Below are 20,389 nucleotides of genomic sequence, written 5' to 3' on the forward strand. Positions count from 1 at the left end.
TAAATTGTTTCACAAACGTTTAACTAAATAATAGAAAGATATACAATTACTAATACAAAATGATTATTGTTATATATTAACTTTTGTTTTTCTACTTACCCACACACATACTGAATGGAACTCAAAAGAGAGGTTTCTTGTCATTGATTGTGTACACTTGAAACAACGTTGACTGCATGCAGGCTAACAACTGAAACTATTTTATTTTAACAATGAGCAAAAGTAACTATGTCAATAAATTAGCATGATTCATTCAAATGTCACTCTGAAAGCACATCGTTCACACAAAGAGCACAGACCTGCTGCTCCACAGCAACTGTCCCTCTACTGGTAGGTGGCCGTAAAATCACCTCCACAACAATGGGAGCTGCCTCCCCCTAAAAAAACAAAACAATTTAGTAAACTTGAGAATAAATAACACCACCGATATTCGTGTAACTTCTTAGTTTTAAACAAGTCCTATATTGCCTTTAAAAAAGAAGAAAACAAGAACAACCTGTCGCTTTGCCAGGGTTTTCTTGGAGGCAGGAGCCCTCTGCTTCAGCTCCAACTTTGCTTTCTAACGTAAGGAAAACAAAATGATTAATCCTCCACTAATAACTCCTTATGGACAGTATAAGTTGTCCTCACTGTAATACATTTAAAGTTTGTCAGGAAGGATACATTTTATAATAGGGCATCAACCAACATACAAACAAATTACCTTTTGTGGTGTTGGAACCGGTGGTGTGCACTCATCAGGGCCAGGAAGATGGGATGGACTAATCTTGTCCATCTCAACCAACATTGCACTGCTAAACCACACAGGTGTCAGTGGAAGATAACTCTCCTCCACTTCCTGTGAAATAAAAATGAAGAAACACTGTTTTAGAAAAAGAAATGCACATATAAACTGCAATAAACATACCCCAATGATTTCAAAGCATACTACAAAGTTGACCTACCTCCTGCTGAACAGTCCCTGCTTCTTTAAGTGCATCAATGGACTGCTCAGGTTCATCGTGTTGGCTCCTCTGTAAAGATAAATAGCATAGCTTGTGTTAATCAAATGGGTACTCTTCCATCATTATCAAGGCAAACTGCTCAGGGAATATCACTCTTATTGAAAGATGTCTGCCACACAATTACCTTCCTGCCCTGGCCGAAAACGGTCCACTTGGAAGGATCCAGTTGCGGTGATTTGGCAACCTCTCCTTTGACAATCACCCTTGGAGTGACTCTCCTCGCAGGCGGTGATCTTCTGTGGACAACAGGAGATGGCTTCGGCTCGGCTGGAACAAGTTGCATGTATGTTGCGTTCCAGATAGAACCGACCAGGATTGGCATTCCCGCACTGTCACTCAAGTGCACCTGCAAAAACAAATACATTTACAAATAGCACATAACCTTCAATATGTTTTTTCAAGAACGGAACTTGGAATTTCAGCTACAAACAAGTATACAGAGAAAACGTTTCCATTTGCCATGTCACTCACGCCATCTCTGCTCCACAGGTCAAGTTCTTTGAAAGGGAAGTACTCAGCAAGCGGTGTGTACTTCACGCCTAAAAAAACCAACAAGATCAATTACTAACATATCCACACAGATATTATATTTTGCTCTTTTAAAACAAAGAATAATGAAAAATAGGAAAATGATTTACGGTAGTACTTGAACCTAAATATTTGTTAAACATACCCATACGTGCCGCAACACGACGAAATTCCTGACGCATCATGTCTTGGTAGTCAGGGTCAACGGTAAGGCGCGGGGGGAAGTCCATGGCAAAAACCTAATCAAAGTTACAAAGGTACGCTATTTTTCACAATTTGTTGATAAAAAAATGTCAATTTTTCAGAAATTCATAAACATACAACCACATCAATAAGAATACAAAATGTAATATTATAAGAACTATAATAAATACAATAAAAAATAAGCTTACGTTGGGCCAGCGACTGCGGGCAGTGGCGAGGAGCTCCGCAAAGTCCTCTCCTGCTTCGGTGATGGTCCTACTGGATGTTAGGTTGTTGCTCGGAGCCATCACACAGACTGCATCTGGTGTCCTAGGCAGCACAGCATTGGCTGCCTCGGTTCGCAGCTGGGTTGCGCATGCCCCCGGTGTGGACATGGCACCAAAGGAAAACCTTCCCTCTGGCATCTTCACAATTCCATCGACGATGGAACGGAGATGTGAAGCTCCAACAAGGAGGACAAACTGTAACAACAGAAGACATTATTTCAAATGAAAATCACTAATGATTACCCAGACTTTGTTAACAAAATCTGAAAACAATTCATACTTCCTTGTCTGGAGACTCCGCTGGTATGACCATCTTGTGTTGTCGTCCTGTCAGGGACGAAATTGGCCATTTCTGCACTCTATGGCGGTTACCCGTACCGCCAGCGGCTATTTAAAAACAGAGAAAATGACACCGACATTAAACTTAATGAACCTTTACAATTCTTAAATTATGTAAGCAATAATAACACACCTTCCTACAATAACACCTGTAAACGGGCACGTGCAGAGGATTTTAGAAGGGAAAGGGCTCAAATGCATAAAGGGTCCTACCGGTGATTGAATTTTAAAATGTATATATTTCAAACAAATCCATGTTTCAAACACTGCTTCATGATAGTTATCTAAAAATGAATGCAAAGAAATCAAGTGTATTTCAGTCAATTCTCCTCATCATAACTAGCTCGCTTGCCCACAGAGGGGTGTATCTGTGCACGAGCCTGCCTGTAAAAAATGCACATGCAAAAACATTTTACAATGATACAACCAAAATGGACACCCTAAACATATACAAAATTGAATGACAAAATCCTCGACTACTTACGTGCGAAACTGGCATTGCCAGGCTGCTGATGTCCCACACGTGTCCCAGCCACGCGTAGCTTTGCAGCCTGGGAACGGCGGGACGATTTACCACGTGGCATCTGAAAGTATGTAGGCATTGTTAGAATTAATAAAGACATTAGCAGACCCCTTAAATAGTACAAATAATTACGCAATTACTTATTTCAACTGCAACAAAAGCGTACAAGTCCATTAATAGTTGATGCATCCTGTTCAACAAAAATGTACTTACTGTAACTGCTCACGAGATAAAGCTGGGTGTTGAAGGTAGATGAGTAGCCGGTGAAGTTAAATGGGTAGCTGGTGAAGAAGCTAGATGGGTAGCTAGTGAAGAAGGTAGATGAGAAGGTGGTGAAGGTAGATGGGTAGCTAGTGAAGAAGGTAGATGAGAAGGTGGTGAAGGTAGATAGGTAGCTAGTGAAGAAGGTAGATGAGTAGGTAGATGGGTAGCTGGTCAAGCCGGTAGGTTGTTTAACTAGAACAGAGAAGAAACTAATCAGCATCACAGACATGGAAATATAATTACTTAACACAATGTACAATACAATCGCATAGCTTAGCATACAATAGTTATAAACAAAAAAATTATCAATTGTATTAGAAGCTGCTAATCACTTAGATTTACACTAATAAAGGGCCTATCTGTTTTCATTATACTTTATGCTACTGACAGTGTCTTGGACCACAACTCACCGGTAGAGAACTGCTCAAAGCTGTCAATCTGTGGGGAAAACACAGCATTAAACCCTGCAAAGAAAAGACTGGAAAGTTCCACATATTGTCATGGTATATGTTACTACAAACACTGTCTTTGACCAACACTCACCAGTAATGAACTGCTCAATAGTCGTCACTCTGTGAAAATAAAATTAAAATTAAACCTTGCAAACACAATGCTTGCACACATGGTGATTAAACATTTGGTCCACGTTGTAAATGCTTAAATGCTCTTGCATTTATAAAAACAGGATAATACAATTACCATAATATCATTCTGTGAAAATATGAATTCTGCATAAAGAGTACTTTTACTTTTGATATTTGGAGTACATTTAGCTAACAATTGTGCTAATGAGTACTTGTACTAAAGTAGAGGATCTGATTACTTCTTCCAACGTTGAATATAGTATACCTTGAAATATATTTAATTGTTCATAGTTGAATGACTCAAAAAATTACTTTATTTAAGCTATGGAATCATTTAACCAGCTTTCCTTTGTTCATAAATGACAAAAATAAGCTCTTTATTTTAGACATTCTGCTTTAACCAGCTTCACAATTAATTCACAAGAGGAATGATCACTCACCCCAGACAAGATAAGATGAACGAGAGGACAGTCTCTGGTTTAACCAAACTATATATCGAATTTTAAAAAATGAGCGACCAACCACAGCTCTCCTTCTTTAAAATATTTTTGTAATTTCCCTCCAATCGAAATATATAATATTAACATTTGAATGTCAACTGCTTGCTATGCAGACATGTTATGAAAATATCACACATCAAAGGGTCAGGTGCAGAGGTCCCTGAAACAAAGAATGGATTATGGCTGTTGTAGTCTTTACCACCATTGCCATATTTGTAGTCAATTCAATCATAGTTACTTCAGTGTTCAATAGTTTTTTGATTAAAAATATAACTGAGCTATAGTGTGTCTGTGTGTGTCTTAACTGTCATCCATGTCAGCCAGGGGCGCACATAACTGGTACGCAGGTACGCATGCGCGGCAACAATCTGAAATGCTTACCGTAACTTGTGTCACAAAGCAGAGTCGGTCTCTAAAACAGCTGATCACAACGTTCACACGCTCCGCGGTCACGAAGCTCTGCACCCCCCCCCCCCCCCCCCCACTACTCAAGTACAATATCTGAGTACTTTTAATCAAGTACAAGATCGGAGTGCTTCTACTTTTACTCAAGTACAAGATCTGAGTACTTCTACTTTTACTCAAGTACAAGATCTATAGCCTACTTATACCACCTCCGTTTATAGCCTATGAAAAAAACTATTAGAAAACGAAGGCTAAAGCTAACGTTAGCAGATAGTGACAATGTATGCTAGTTAGCTAGCTCGACAACGATAATATTGCGACAGAAACACTTTTCAGTGCACATCACGGCAGCAGAGCCTTATTATACATCGATCAGCAGAGCCGACAGGCAGGGAGCACACAGATTGTGCTGCATTATAATATATATATACACCATACGTGTCATGATGGGACATAACAGCTCCCGCCCGCCGGGATTACTCCGGGTCCCAGACCCCCCCATACCCCAAAAATATTTTTATTGCAGATCTACATGAAACTTTTGATACTTTAGCAAAATATATTTAGCAAAGAAATGTGCTAATGAGTATTTGTTCTAAAGTAAAGGATCAGATTACTTCTTCCAACCTTGAATAAATAAAGTATGCCTTGAAATATATTTAATTGTTCATAGTTGAATGACTTCAAACATTACTTTATTTAACCTGCTTGTTAATAAATGACATAAATGTGCCCTTATTTTAGAAACAAATCTTAACCAGCTTCACAATGAATTTATAAGAACAGTCACACACTCACCTCAGACAAGATGCAAGAGAGAACCAGTAAAAGTTGAACGTCAATACATATATCAAATGAGCAACCAATCAGAGTTCTCCTTCTTAAAATATGTATTTTCTCCCCTCCAATCAGAATAGTTAATATTTACATTTGAATGTCAACTGCTTGCTATGCAGTGCGCGCATGCGCATTGCTTTCGTCTACGGGGTTTCTGCAGGGTCCCGGCTGTCACTGTCTCTGAGCGGGCGAGCTGCGCTGAGTGAATTTGTCAGACACATCGCTGTGACGTTGGGGATTCTTGGGACATTTGTCTACCTCGTTTGCCTAATCAGGTAAGTGTGTGTTTTACCTAACAAGGAATGTTAACAGTAAAGTGCACTGTACTATTTAAACCAAAAGATAGATACTACCCACCACAGTTAGGTTTGCTAGCTTAGCTACAGATGGCGTTGAATTTATGTTCAAGCACCTGAAGGCGTCTATAATGCATTTAAATGGTGAGATGACCGGTGTTAAAGTAAACCGAGCCAGACATATAACGCTATAACTTTACACACAGCATTGATTGGGATATGACAACGTTGCCACTGTGTTGAAACTTAGCCTTGACTGGCGGAAATGTATGTGTTATACATTTTCGCTGTGAGCCGTGTTCATACGTTTTATACAGAACTTGTGTGTATGTGTGACGATACACGGAACGGGGGGGGGGGGGGCGGCATTGTTGTTCCGCCGTTACACCGGTTATTAACGTCTGTTTATTGGGGTAGCCGGCAGCCGGTGACTCTGACATTGTTGTGTTACAGGTCTTGTTGTTTAGTTGAGGGTAAAACACATCTCAAACTTCGTGACTTTTCCTAAAACGGGTATATTAATCATCGAGTGAATTTTGGGGCTTGGGGAATTAAGAGAGAGAGAAAAAATATATACTTTGCCGCAACACTTGCCGTGTTTAGGTCACGCAGCTCAGTGCTCACCTAAAGCTCAGCCGCTGACGGACCGATGAGCGGAGCAAAACACACGTTTCAAGTTAGACCAAACACACTTAGCTATTTTATCTACCTTTGGAACTAGCTAAACTAGTTATACATTTTATGCACAATACACTTTGTGTAAGATTTAATTTTGAGCCCAGAGATGCCGTGCTGTTGATTTGCAATTATAACTTCCACAAGCTGAATGGTAAGACTCAGTAGATTGGTGCTAAAGTTAGAATCAGTGGATATGTATTTTGTTGTTTAGTTTTCCATAGCACTCATTCATGCATATTTTACTTTTCCTCAGGACACTGACCATGAAGAACGATTGCTCAGAGGTGTGTCTGTGGCCATCCTCACCGTCATTGAAGATGATGATGCCGCCATATCGCCAAATGTGCGAGACGTGGCTGTTGTGTTGGAAGGGACCATTGTACTGCATGACCTACCAGACCTCTCTACTGCCTTTGCATACCTCTTTGGCCTACTTTATGCAATGAACATGGGTTTTCCAAAGGAAATGAGGTATACCTTTGAAGCCATTCAGACTATCTTTTAAGAGCTTGGCTCTCGACGCTCGCAGCGCATAAGCTCTCGGAAAACAAAGCTTTTGCTGTGAATGTTAATGGGGAAGCCAGACATGACTTTAACCTATGTTTCGCCTGTTCTAGTGCATTGTGGTTAGTGCTCATGTAAAACCTCACAGCATTCATTTCATTTGAAGCATATAAGTTCCCTTCTGAAATAGAGAATCAAAGAATGTGTGGATGTGTAAGTTGCCAGTTCAAAAGAGGGGCATATCCAGTATTTCTACTGTTCAAGTTCATTGTTAGTGATCAGGTAAAACTTCAATGTATGTACTTGCACATGCAGTCATTTTAAGCATGAAGTCCCATTTGCCTGTGAAATTGAAATGTGTGGAATTGTGAGTTGCCAGTTGACAAGAGGCACTGGATTGTAATTGTTATATTTGTTTATTCTTAAATTCTTTGATTGTGATGTGCTGAAGAGGCTGAGGCCTGATATATCACAATGATGCCAGGTGTGTGAATCCTATTTTGACCTGATGGATAAAAGCAGAAGCAGAAACCATCCTCAGAATCTGTGTTCAAAGGCCATCGTCATTTTCTGTTTAAAGCAGCTTTGCTAGATGTTTATTATGTCAAGAAATGTCCTTAACTTGTGTTATGTTGCAAAACGTGCATTTTTTCAAATCCATATATTCAGCATGTGAAGAATGCATGTTATCAACGTCTAGCAAAGCTGCTTTAAACAGAACATGATGATGGCATGGGGTCTGCGAGACAGCGAGACACAGAGGAACTCAGCCTGAGCACACACACACACAGCTGGGCTGGGCGAGTCGGCTGACAGCTTCCATACAGCGCTGCATAGACAGGTATTTTCTGTGTTAGAGTTTTACTCGCTACAGGGTGTACTTTGAGGGTTTGTGACTCTGCAGACCGTTTACATGCAGAAAAACCTACATAACACACAAGGGGATGGGTAATAACCAGAAAAGCATATGATAAGACCTTTAAAAGAGAGAATGTTTTGTGTGCTAAAGTAGACAAAAAATGTACAAAATGTTCATATAATTGAATTAAATCGTAATAATCAACTGAATAAATAATGGCTCTTTTTTTGTTAGTTCATTTTCAATCTCTGACATCAATGTTGATTGAAATCTTCAGCGTGACAATATCTCAATGTTGATTCAATTACTTTTTGCTATCTGGGGTGTCTGTGTGTGTCTTAACTGTCAGCCATGTTGTTGTCATCTAACCAATGAAAGCAAATAAATATATATATATATATATATAGAAATATACAGGGTTCCCGCGGGGTCTTAAAAAGTCTTACATTTTATAATCTGAATTTAAGGCCTTAAAAAGGTCTTAAATATGACCAAAAAAATAAGAAAGGTCTTAAATATGATTTAGAAGGTCTTAAAAATGATCGGATTTGAAAGGTCTTTCTGTGTTGCGATAGCGTCTAAATGTGTTTTGGGGGAAATGTCCGGGCTGCAAAGTAACCAGTACGGTAAGAGCCTTTCAGTTCCCCCCAACAATTTGTATTGAAATAAATCAACATGGAACCAGTAATCACTAACTTTGTTTCCCCCGGCCCCTTATTGGAGAACACCCAGCTAGTAACCTAGCAAGCAAGCTTCAGCTAGCGACAGTCAGAAACTCATGTATCTTCAAATCTACTTACAAATAAATATGGGGAAGTGTAAGTTCAACCGTATTTGGTTGGAAAACATCGAATTTAGTGCTTGGTTGAAACCAGTGGAGGGGAACGTGTTTGAAGCCCGCTGCACCTTTTGAAAAATAAATTAGCGTTTGTTTTGCTAATGTGTTAATTATTTAAAACAAATAATAATTTGAACAGTATCTTTTTAACTGTTGATTACCCTGAACCTATAATTCAACTGCAAAACCAATGCAAAAATAAATTAAATAAATTATACATTTAAATAAATAATATCAAAATAATAAATACCAATAAACAAGATCAACAAATATTTTGGAGCGCACTTCCACAAGCTATTAAACATGTATAAATATGATAAATAAAAATAAATTAGACTAAAATTAATTAGATCAAATATGTTGTAGTGCACTGTCACAATCTAGCAAAGCAAAATAATTTCGTAATTGTGGCAGGCCAAAATCGTAATTGCGATTAAAATATGATTAATTGCACACCCCTAACACACAGACACACACACACATACACTTTTTGTCTAACACCCTAACACAGTGCTGTACTGTTATGCCTTTACATTTACTTTGTAAGTAATTATGGGACGTATTTCTTCTTTCATAGCAATTTTCCTTCATACTTTCTTGCCGTGAAATAGGTCTTAAATTCTATTCAGTGGTCTTAAAAAGGTCTTACAAACCCTTAAATTTGAGTAGGCGAAACCTGCAGGAACCCTGAATATAGTATACCTTGAAATATATTTAATTGTTCATAGTTGAATGACTTACAAAAATCGAAATATATAATATTTACATTTGAATATCAACTGCTTGCTGGGTTAGCAATGTTATGCATTTATGAATATCACATTTAAAAAAATGAGCGACCAATCAGAGCTCTCCTTCTGTTACATTTTTTGTTTGCCTTCCAATAGAAATAGTTAATATTTACAGTAAAAAAACGATGTGTGTGTGTGTGTGTGCGTGTGAGACGCGTTCTCGCGGTAGCCAATCAGCGATGAGGATCTCAGCCTGCCGTCACCTACGTTGAATCAGAAAACCATCAGCCGTTAGCTGTTAGCACACAGAGCTTACAGCTCCTCATATCTGTTCAGAAACTGGACAAAAGTTAAACATGAACAAAACACAGACTGTCTGTGTCATGGTGAATACAGTCGCTGTTGTATCTGTGTCTGTATCATGTTCTTGTGAGTGTGGACGGAGCAGATACAACGTTAGCCTGATCGATAAATCAACCCAGGGTTTCTCTGAGCGCTTTTACGTGAAAGGGGCGGGGTTAGCAACATTTGACCAATCACAAACCTGGAGAAGCGTACTACTGACAGCGCAGCATTATACTTCATGAATGAAGTAAACTATCATGTATGTTAGACAAATATGAAGAAGATAAACTTTAAACATCCATGATTTTAACACATAATCCAGAGTAAAAGCAGCATAGCTGCAAGGTGAAAATATAACAGCTGGTACAAAAATGACCGAGTGTTTGAATGCATACATTAACAGGTTTGAATGGATCTGACTTTAATTACGTTTGACTCGAGTGTTTCGTCAACTTAATGTGTTGCAGTTCATACTTTGGCATACAGTATGTGACAATGTAAGTGTGCACGACCAGAAACGGCTCGAGAATCTGATACAGATAGGAAATATATGATATGATGTGAGATGATGTGATGTGAATGATAAGTGCGACACGTCTGCACAGTGTCGCAGACTCTACGCAATGCTCTGAGTTGCTTTGCTCCGGTTACTTATCTTGTGGCAGATATTTAAGTAAGCTTGCTTGCTGCAAATGTAATAATATTCAGATTGCTCTGAAGATGGGCAGTGATATTCTATTTTGTTTCATGTTCACACAGTCGGTGATCTTTTGCCGGACCTCTTTTCCTGCATAGCCTACAGCAGTTTAAACTGTATTTATTTTATCCTGTAATATGACTTGATAGCTTTACACTCTGCACACTGAGCTCTGATTGGTCATCAGGCGGTGCTTTCACTGAGTTGGGGTCCTTCTCAGGTCGATTAAATGGAATCCTTGCGTCCCTCACTTACGTCGTTTCCCTGCGTTTAGTCCCTCCCACCAGGGAAGCATGGAGAGACGCAAGGAAACCACGAGAAGCAGGGAAATGAGTTTTAAGAGCAATGGGACGTCCTTTCCTCCGGAGCGTCACGTGAAGCGACGTCCGTTTGTGATGACGCCGCACAGCTGTTCGTCTGACAGCAGCTCTGTCCCCGTTATTTTCACAAACACCCTCACCTCTGTTAGTACACATTACTGACACAAACATTTGTATCATCTGTTGTAGACCCAAATACATTAAATAAAATAAGAACTCATTCTCAAAAAAGATAAACGCCATTCTTAAAATGTATAAACGAACAATAGTTGGATTAATATTGATTAGAGTGCACAATAGAAATAAAATAATTCAGAGAAGAAAAAGAGGTATGTTATCTATCAAAACCCAGTTAGATTAACATTCATTAATCATTGGATTGCACACTTTGTTTGTGTGGATATGTAGGACATTAACATGTTAAATAGCACTTAATGACTGACTGAATGGAAATGACAATAAATGAAAATGTAAAACGAAAAAGTGATCATGAAAATGTTTCCAATAAATGAATAAAATAATTTTTGACCACTTTGTTGTTCAGATATATCACATATTTGTAACTGAATGATGCATTAATTGAAACAAAACACAGTATAAACTGAGGAGTGAGTCCCGTGAGTTTCATGTGTTTTCTTCACTCCGCTGGGAAACTGCTAATGCTAACCTGAAGTTGACTGCGAAAACCGGAAGTCGAGTGTGTGAACATCCGGTTTTCAGAATAATGCAGCTTTCAATTTGAACAGTGTATTCATTTAACTCCACATAACTCAATTGCACATGCTCCAAACGGCCCCAAACTTCACATGTGTACAGCCCTAAAGACATATTTGTGTCAGTTTTGAGATTTAGTCAAATGTCGTTGCTATGGTAACAAAATGGTTGCCGTGAAACACGGTTTTCTCATAACTCCAGTTAACATGCTCCAAACGGCCCAAAACTTCACAGGTTTGATACCGATGCAGCCCTCAACACATCTAGGCGTATTATGGGGTGTCATCAAATTCTGTTTCCATGGCGACAGATCCCTCGCCATGAAACACAGTGTTGTCATAACTCGATGGAAAATGGTCCAAACTGCACCAGACTTCAGATGACAGTTAATGGTCCGGCCCTCAACACATTCATATGACAAAAGTGAGTTTTCCTCAAAAGCTGTTGCCATGGCAACGAATCCCTCGCCATAAAACACGGTGTCGCTGTAAATCCAATCGACACGGTCCCATCGTCCCCCAATCTTCACTTTTATATTACTGATCCATGACTCAACAGCTCTACGCGAAATTTGAGATCTCACCGTATGCCGTTTCCATGGCAACGCATTCCTCGCCATAAAACACGGTGTCGCTGTAAATCCAATCGACACGGTCCCATCGTCCCCCAATCTTCACTTTTATATCACTGGTCCATGACTCAACAGCTCTACGCAAAATTTGAGATCTCACCGTATGCCGTTTCCATGGCAACGCATCATTCGCCATAAAACACGATGTTGTCTTAAGTCATTGGAAAACGTTCCAAACGGCACCAGACTTCAGATGACAGTTAATGGTCCGGCCCTCAACAGCTCTACGTGAAATCTGAGATCTCACCGTATGCCGTTTCCATGGCAACGCATCCCACGCCGTAAAACACGATGTTGTCTTACGTCAATGGAAAATTCTCCAAACTGCACAACACTTCAGATCATGGCTACTAGTCCGGCCCTCAACAGCACTATGCCAATTATGGGATGTCATCATATGCCGTTTCCATGGCAACGCATCCCACGCCGTAAAACACGATGTTGTCTTAATTCAATGGAAAAGGTTCAAAACGGCACCAGACTTCAGATGACAGTTAATGGTCCGGCCCTCAACAGCTCTACGCGAAATCTGAGATCTCACCGTATGCCGTTTCCATGGCAACCCATTCCTCGCCATAAAACACGGTGTCGCTGTAAATCCAATGGACACGGTCCCATCGTCCCCCAATCTTCACTTTTATATCACTGGTCCATGACTCAACAGCTCTACGCGAAATTTGAGATCTCACCGTATGCCGTTTCCATGGCAACGCATTCCTCACCATAAAACACGGTGTCGCTGTAAATCCAATGGACACGGTCCCATCGTCCCCCAATCTTCACTTTTATATCACTGGTCCATGACTCAACAGCTCTACGTGAAATCTGAGATCTCACCGTATGCCGTTTCCATGGCAACGCATCCCACGCCGTAAAACACGATGTTGTCTTAATTCAATGGAAAATGGTCCAAACTGCACCAGACTTCAGATCATGGCTACTAGTCCGGCCCTCAACAGCACTATGTCAATTATGGGGTGTCATCATATGCCGTTTCCATGGCAACGAATCACTCGCCGTAAAACACGATGTTGTCTTAAGTCAATGGAAAATGATCCAAACTGCACCAGACTTCAGATGACAGTTAATGGTCCGGCCCTCAACAGCTCGAGACACCTACACACACACCTCGACGTGCGGACAACAGCCTGCGGAGCGTCGAAGACCCGCTCAACGCTGCTTGCAGCTTTAATTAGGGTCTGAGACCATAGGTCGGCGAAGACCCTATTGAAATCGGTCGCGCAGCGACCGATAAACCTGCGAAAAACACATAAAAACAGGGAAAACGACCGGCAAAAGCACAGAAAAGGTTCGGAAATAGTAACGGCAGATAGTCCGCGCGAGCCCAGTCACGTGGGCGAAGCCCACGTGATTGCAACTCGCATAATTAATATCGTTACGATCAATTTAGTCGCTCGCAAAGCGAGCGATAACCATGCAAAACCCACTAAAAACAGGTAAAAAGACGGGTAAAAGCCCATTAAAAGTGGCCTAAATCATGACAGTAGGTAGGCCAACGGCCTACAGTGACGTGGGCGTAGCCCACGTCACTGTAAACGAGCACATTATTGATATTGGTCCGATTATTAGGGTCTGAGACCTAGGTCGGCGAAGACCCTATTGAAATCGGTCGCGCAGCGACCGATAAACCTTTGACCCCCGCAACATATGTGAAAACTCACCAAATTTTGCACGCGCGTCAGAAGTGGTGCAACTTCAGATGTGTAATTGGTTCCGGAACTTTGCGTCAAAAATTGCGTAGGCCACGCCCACTTCCGTTTTTAACCTAAACTCCCCCCACTTTAACTTTCACGTAAACGAACGAAACTCGCTACGCATATCTAGGGTGCGGAGACAAACCAAAAAGCCTCTTGGAGGGGTGTAAAATAACGTACAGGAAGCCGGCCATTTTGAATTTGGAGTCGGAAAAACGCGATTTATCGCGTTTTTCGTCCTCCGCACGAAATCTATCTTCTCCCAGGGACTTTATCCGTACGACTCGAAATTCGTCGGGTAGCATCTCGAGACATGGGCAATTAAAAGTTATCACGGAAGTTTTTTTCTTTCGCACGGCACAGCCGTTATTTGGCGCCAAAGTTCGCGTTCGCTCGATGCTAGGTCCATCAAACGCCATGGAATACGATGATGTCATAACTGAAACTGACATGCTCACAACGCCACCAAACTTCACATGATGGTTAACACTGCGGCCCTGAACAGCTCTACGTCAAAGTTTATGTTACTTAATATGGCGTTACCATGGCAACGCATCCCTCGCCGTAAAACACAATGTTGTCTTAATTCAATGGAAAAGGTTCAAAACGGCACCAGACTTCAGATGACAGTTAATGGTCCGGCCCTCAACAGCTCTACGTGAAATCTGAGATCTCACCGTATGCCGTTTCCATGGCAACGCATCCCTAGCCGTAAAACACAATGTTGTCTTAAGTCAATGGAAAATGTTCAAAACGGCACCAGACTTCAGATGACAGTTAATGGTCCGGCCCTCAACAGCTCTACGTGAAATCTGAGATCTCACCGTATGCCGTTTCCATGGCAACGAATCCCTCACCAAAAAACACGAAGTTGTCTTAAGTCAATGGAAAAGCTTCCAAACTGCACCAGACTTCAGATGACAGTTAATGGTCCAGCCCTCAACAGCTCTAAGTGAAATCTGAGATCTCATCATATGCCGTTGCCATGGCAACGCATTCCTCGCCATAAAACACAATGTTGTCTTAAGTCAATGGGAAATGGTCCACACTGCACCAGACATCAGATGACAGTTAATGGTCCAGCACTCAACAGCTCTACGCCAATTCTGGGATGTTATCATATGCCGTTTCCATGGCAACAAATCACTCGCCGTTAAACACGAAGTTCTCTTAAGTCAATGGAAAAGCTTCCAAACTGCACCAGACTTCAGATGACAGTTAATGGTCCGGCCCTCAACAGCTCTACGTGAAATCTGAGATCTCACCGTATGCCGTTTCCATGGCAACGGATCCCTCGCCGTAAAACACGATGTTGTCTTAAGTCAATGGAAAATGTTCCAAACTGCACCACACTTCAGATGATGGCTAGTAGTCCGGCCCTCAACAGCTCTAGGTGAAATCTGAGATCTCACCGTATGCCGTTTCCATGGCAACGCATCCCTAGCCGTAAAACACAATGTTGTCTTAAGTCAATGGAAAATGTTCAAAACGGCACCAGACTTCAGATGACAGTTAATGGTCCGGCCCTCAACAGCTCTACGTGAAATCTGAGATCTCACCGTATGCCGTTTCCATGGCAACGAATCCCTCACCAAAAAACACGAAGTTGTCTTAAGTCAATGGAAAAGCTTCCAAACTGCACCAGACTTCAGATGACAGTTAATGGTCCGGCCCTCAACAGCTCTAAGTGAAATCTGAGATCTCATCATATGCCGTTGCCATGGCAACGCATTCCTCGCCATAAAACACAATGTTGTCTTAAGTCAATGGGAAATGGTCCACACTGCACCAGACATCAGATGACAGTTAATGGTCCAGCACTCAACAGCTCTACGCCAATTCTGGGATGTCATCATATGCCGTTTCCATGGCAACAAATCACTCGCCGTTAAACACGAAGTTCTCTTAAGTCAATGGAAAAGCTTCCAAACTGCACCAGACTTCAGATGACAGTTAATGGTCCGGCCCTCAACAGCTCTACGTGAAATCTGAGATCTCACCGTATGCCGTTTCCATGGCAACGGATCCCTCGCCGTAAAACACGATGTTGTCTTAAGTCAATGGAAAATGTTCCAAACTGCACCACACTTCAGATGATGGCTAGTAGTCCGGCCCTCAACAGCTCTAGGTGAAATCTGAGATCTCACCGTATGCCGTTTCCATGGCAACGCATCCCTAGCCGTAAAACACAATGTTGTCTTAAGTCAATTGAAAATGGTCCAAACTGCACCAGACTTCAGATGACGGCTACTAGTCCGCCCCTCAACAGCACTATGCCAATTATGGGATGTCATCATATGCCGTTTCCATAGCAACGCATCCTTCGCCATAAAACACAATGTTGTCTTAAGTCATTGGAAAATGGTCCAAACGGCACCAGACTTCAGATGACGACTACTAGTCCGCCCCTCAACAGCTCTACGCCAATACTGGGATGTCATCATATGCCGTTGCCATGGCGACAGATCACTCGCCATCAAACACAATGTTTATGATACTGCTGTAACTCCCATTTACGTTGTCCGATCGGCCTGAAACTTCCCACGTTTGCCAACGGCCGAGTCCGGAAAACTCCTGCATGATACCTCGACGTGCGGACAACAGCCTGCGGAGCGTCGAAGACCCGCTCAACGCTGCTTGCAGCTTTAATTAGGGTCTGAGACCATAGGTCGGCGAAGACCCTATTGAAATCGGTCGCGCAGCGACCGATAAACCTGCGAAAAACACATAAAAACAGGGAAAACGACCGACAAAAGCACAGAAAAGGTTCGGAAATAGTGACGGCAGATAGTCCGCGCGAGCCCACTCACGTGGGCGAAGCCCACGTGAGTGCAACTCGCATAATTAATATCGTTACGATCAATTTAGTCGCTCGCGAAGCGAGCGATAACCATGCAAAACCCACTAAAAACAGGGAAAAAGACGGGTAAAAGCCCATTAAAAGTGGCCTAAATCATGACAGTAGGTAGCCCAACGGCCTACAGTGACGTGGGCGTAGCCCACGTCACTGTAAACGAGCACATTATTGATATTGGTCCGATTATTTATTATTATTATGATTATTATTTTAATACATTGAGCGCACTTTTGAGCCCCGCAACATATTTGAAAACTCAACAAATTTTGCACACGCGTCAGAAGTGCGCAAAATTGCGATGTGTAATTGGTCCCGGAACTTAACGTCAAAAATTGCGTAGGCCACGCCCACTTCCGTTTTTAACGTTAACTCCCCCTACTTTAACTTTCACGTAACCGAACGAAACTCGCTAAGCCTATCTAAGGTGCGGAGACAAACAAAAAAGCCTCTTGGAGGGGTATAAAATAACGTACAGGAAGTCGGCCATTTTGAATTTGGCGTCGAAAAAGGCGTCAAAAAACGCCATTTATCGCGTTTTTCGTCCTCCGCGCAAAATCTATCTTCTCCCAGGGACTTTATCCGTACGACTCGAAATTCGTCGGGTAGCATCTCGAGACATGGGCAATTAAAAGTTATCACGGAAGTTTTTTTCTTTCGCACGGCGCAGCCGTTATTTGGCGCCAAAGTTCGCGTTCGCTCGATGCTAGGCCCATCAAACGCCATGGAACACGATGATGTCATAACACCAACTGACATGCTCACAACGCCACAAAACTTCACAATGTTGTCTTAAGTCAATGGAAAATGCTCCAAACTGCACCAGACTTCAGATGACAGTTAATGGTCCGGCCCTCAACACATTAATATGACAAAAGTGAGTTTTCCCCAAAAGCTGTTGCCATGGCAACGAATCCCTCGCCATAAAACACGGTGTCGCTGTAAATCCAATGGACACGGTCCCATCGTCCCCCAATCTTCACTTTTATATTACTGGTCCATGAATCAACAGCTCTACGCGAAATTTGAGATCTCACCGTATGCCGTTTCCATGGCAACGCATTCCTCGCCATAAACCACGGTGTCGCTGTAAATCCAATGGACACGGTCCCATCGTCCCCCAATCTTCACTTTCATATCACTGGTCCATGACTCAACAGCTCTACGCGAAATTTGAGATCTCACCGTATGCCGTTTCCATGGCAACGCTTCCCACGCCGTAAAACACGATGTTGTCTTAATTCAATGGAAAACCTTCCAAACTGCACCAGACTTCAGATGACAGTTAATGGTCCGGCCCTCAACAGCTCTACGTGAAATCTGAGATCTCACCGTATGCCGTTTCCATGGCAACGCATTCCTCGCCGTAAAACACGGTGTCGCTGTAAATCCAATCGACACGGTCCCATCGTCCCCCAATCTTCACTTTTATATTACTGGTCCATGACTGAACAGCTCTACGTGAAATCTGAGATCTCACCGTATGCCGTTTCCATGGCAACGCATTCCTCGCCGTAAAACACGGTGTCGCTGTAAATCCAATCGACGCGGTCCCATCGTCCCACAATCTTCACTTTTATATCACTGGTCCATGACTCAACAGCTCTACGTGAAATTTGAGATCTCATCGTATGCCGTTTCCATGGCAACGCATTCCTCGCCATAAAACACGGTGTCGCTGTAAATCCAATCGACACGGTCCCATCGTCCCACAATCTTCACTTTTATATCACTGGTCCATGACTCAACAGCTCTACGCGAAATTTGAGATCTCACCGTATGCCGTTTCCATGGCAACGCTTCCCACGCCGTAAAACACGATGTTGTCTTAATTCAATGGAAAACCTTCCAAACTGCACCAGACTTCAGATGACAGTTAATGGTCCGGCCCTCAACAGCTCTACGTGAAATCTGAGATCTCACCGTATGCCGTTTCCATGGCAACGCATTCCTCGCCGTAAAACACGGTGTCGCTGTAAATCCAATCGACACGGTCCCATCGTCCCCCAATCTTCACTTTTATATTACTGGTCCATGACTGAACAGCTCTACGTGAAATCTGAGATCTCACCGTATGCCGTTTCCATGGCAACGCATTCCTCGCCGTAAAACACGGTGTCGCTGTAAATCCAATCGACGCGGTCCCATCGTCCCACAATCTTCACTTTTATATCACTGGTCCATGACTCAACAGCTCTACGTGAAATTTGAGATCTCATCGTATGCCGTTTCCATGGCAACGCATTCCTCGCCATAAAACACGGTGTCGCTGTAAATCCAATCGACACGGTCCCATCGTCCCACAATCTTCACTTTTATATCACTGGTCCATGACTCAACAGCTCTACGTGAAATCTGAGATCTCACCGTATGCCGTTTCCATGGCAACGCATCCCACGCCGTAAAACACGATGTTGTCTTAATTCAATGGAAAAGGTTCAAAACGGCACCAGACTTCAGATGACAGTTAATGGTCCGGCCCTCAACAGCTCTACGCGAAATCTGAGATCTCACCGTATGCCGTTTCCATGGCAACCCATTCCTCGCCATAAAACACGGTGTCGCTGTAAATCCAATGGACACGGTCCCATCGTCCCCCAATCTTCACTTTTATATCACTGGTCCATGACTCAACAGCTCTACGCGAAATCTGAGATCTCACTGTATGCCGTTTCCATGGCAATGCATTCCTCGCCATAAAACACGGTGTCGCTGTAAATCCAATCGACACGGTCCCATCGTCCCACAATCTTCACTTTTATATCACTGGTCCATGACTCAACAGCTCTACGCGAAATTTGAGATCTCACCGTATGCCGTTTCCATGGCAACGCTTCCCACGCCGTAAAACACGATGTTGTCTTAAGTCAATGGAAAATGTTCCAAACTGCACCAGACTTCAGATGACAGTTAATGGTCCAGCCCTCAACAGCTCTACGTGAAATCTGAGATCTCACCGTATGCCGTTTCCATGGCAACGCATCACTCGCCATAAAACACGATGTTGTCTTAAATCAATGGAAAAGCTTCCAAACTGCACCAGACTTCAGATGACAGTTAATGGTCTGGCCCTCAACAGCACTATGCCAATTATGGGATGTCATCATATGCCGTTTCCATGGCAACGAATCACTCGCCGTAAAACACGATGTTGTCTTAAGTCAATGGAAAATGATCCAAACTGCACCAGACTTCAGATGACAGTTAATGGTCTGGCCCTCAACAGCACTATGCCAATTATGGGATGTCATCATATGCCGTTTCCATGGCAACGAATCACTCGCCGTAAAACACGATGTTGTCTTAAGTCAATGGAAAAGCTTCCAAACTGCACCAGACTTCAGATGACAGTTAATGGTCCGGCCCTCAACAGCACTATGCCAATTATGGGATGTCATCATATGCCGTTTCTATGGCAACGAATCACTCGCCGTAAAACACGACGTTGTCTTACGTCAATGGAAAATGGTCCAAACTGCACCAGACTTCAGATGACAGTTAATGGTCCGGCCCTCAACACATTCATATGACAAAAGTGAGTTTTCCTCAAAAGCTGTTGCCATGGCAACAAATCCCTCGCCATAAAACACGGTGTCGCTGTAAATCCAATCGACACGGTCCCATCGTCCCCCAATCTTCACTTTTATATCATTGGTCCATGACTCAACAGCTCTACGCGAAATCTGAGATATCACCGTATGCCGTTTCCATGGCAACGCATCCCACGCCGTAAAACACGATGTTGTCTTAATT

At 42.4% G+C, this 20,389-nt stretch overlaps 2 protein-coding genes across 2 annotated transcripts in view; both read right to left on the minus strand.

The window, feature by feature from the left end:
• The window catches only part of LOC117479647, a 47,711-nt gene that overhangs the window by 9,459 nt on the left and 17,863 nt on the right, over window positions 1-20,389 (minus strand).
• LOC117479662 lies at window positions 192-3,702 on the minus strand. The gene is made up of 13 exons (XM_034126772.1): window positions 3,672-3,702; window positions 3,539-3,566; window positions 3,078-3,320; window positions 2,826-2,925; window positions 2,283-2,389; window positions 1,925-2,197; window positions 1,678-1,771; window positions 1,476-1,543; window positions 1,129-1,350; window positions 945-1,013; window positions 704-838; window positions 497-559; window positions 192-377 (listed from the first exon to the last, which is right to left on the minus strand). The coding sequence occupies exons 4-13, from the start codon at window positions 2,923-2,925 to the stop codon at window positions 261-263; spliced, it is 1,248 nt and encodes a 415-aa protein (XP_033982663.1). The 5' UTR covers window positions 3,078-3,320; window positions 3,539-3,566; window positions 3,672-3,702; the 3' UTR covers window positions 192-260.

Source organism: Trematomus bernacchii, unplaced genomic scaffold (assembly GCF_902827165.1).
Source record: "Trematomus bernacchii unplaced genomic scaffold, fTreBer1.1, whole genome shotgun sequence".
Taxonomy (NCBI): Eukaryota; Metazoa; Chordata; class Actinopteri; order Perciformes; family Nototheniidae; genus Trematomus; species Trematomus bernacchii.

What these genes read in the sequence shown, in the direction of transcription:
- LOC117479662 (XM_034126772.1), bottom strand. Translation starts at nt 2,925, where the DNA reads ATGCCACGTGGTAAATCGTCCCGCCGTTCCCAGGCTGCAAAGCTACGC. An exon ending in CGGAGTCTCCAGACAAGGAA is followed by an intron (nt 2,198 to 2,282) that starts GTATGAATTGTT and finishes CTGTTGTTACAG; the next exon opens with TTTGTCCTCCTTGTTGGAGC. An exon ending in CAGGGACTGTTCAGCAGGAG is followed by an intron (nt 839 to 944) that starts GTAGGTCAACTT and finishes TTTATTTCACAG; the next exon opens with GAAGTGGAGGAGAGTTATCT.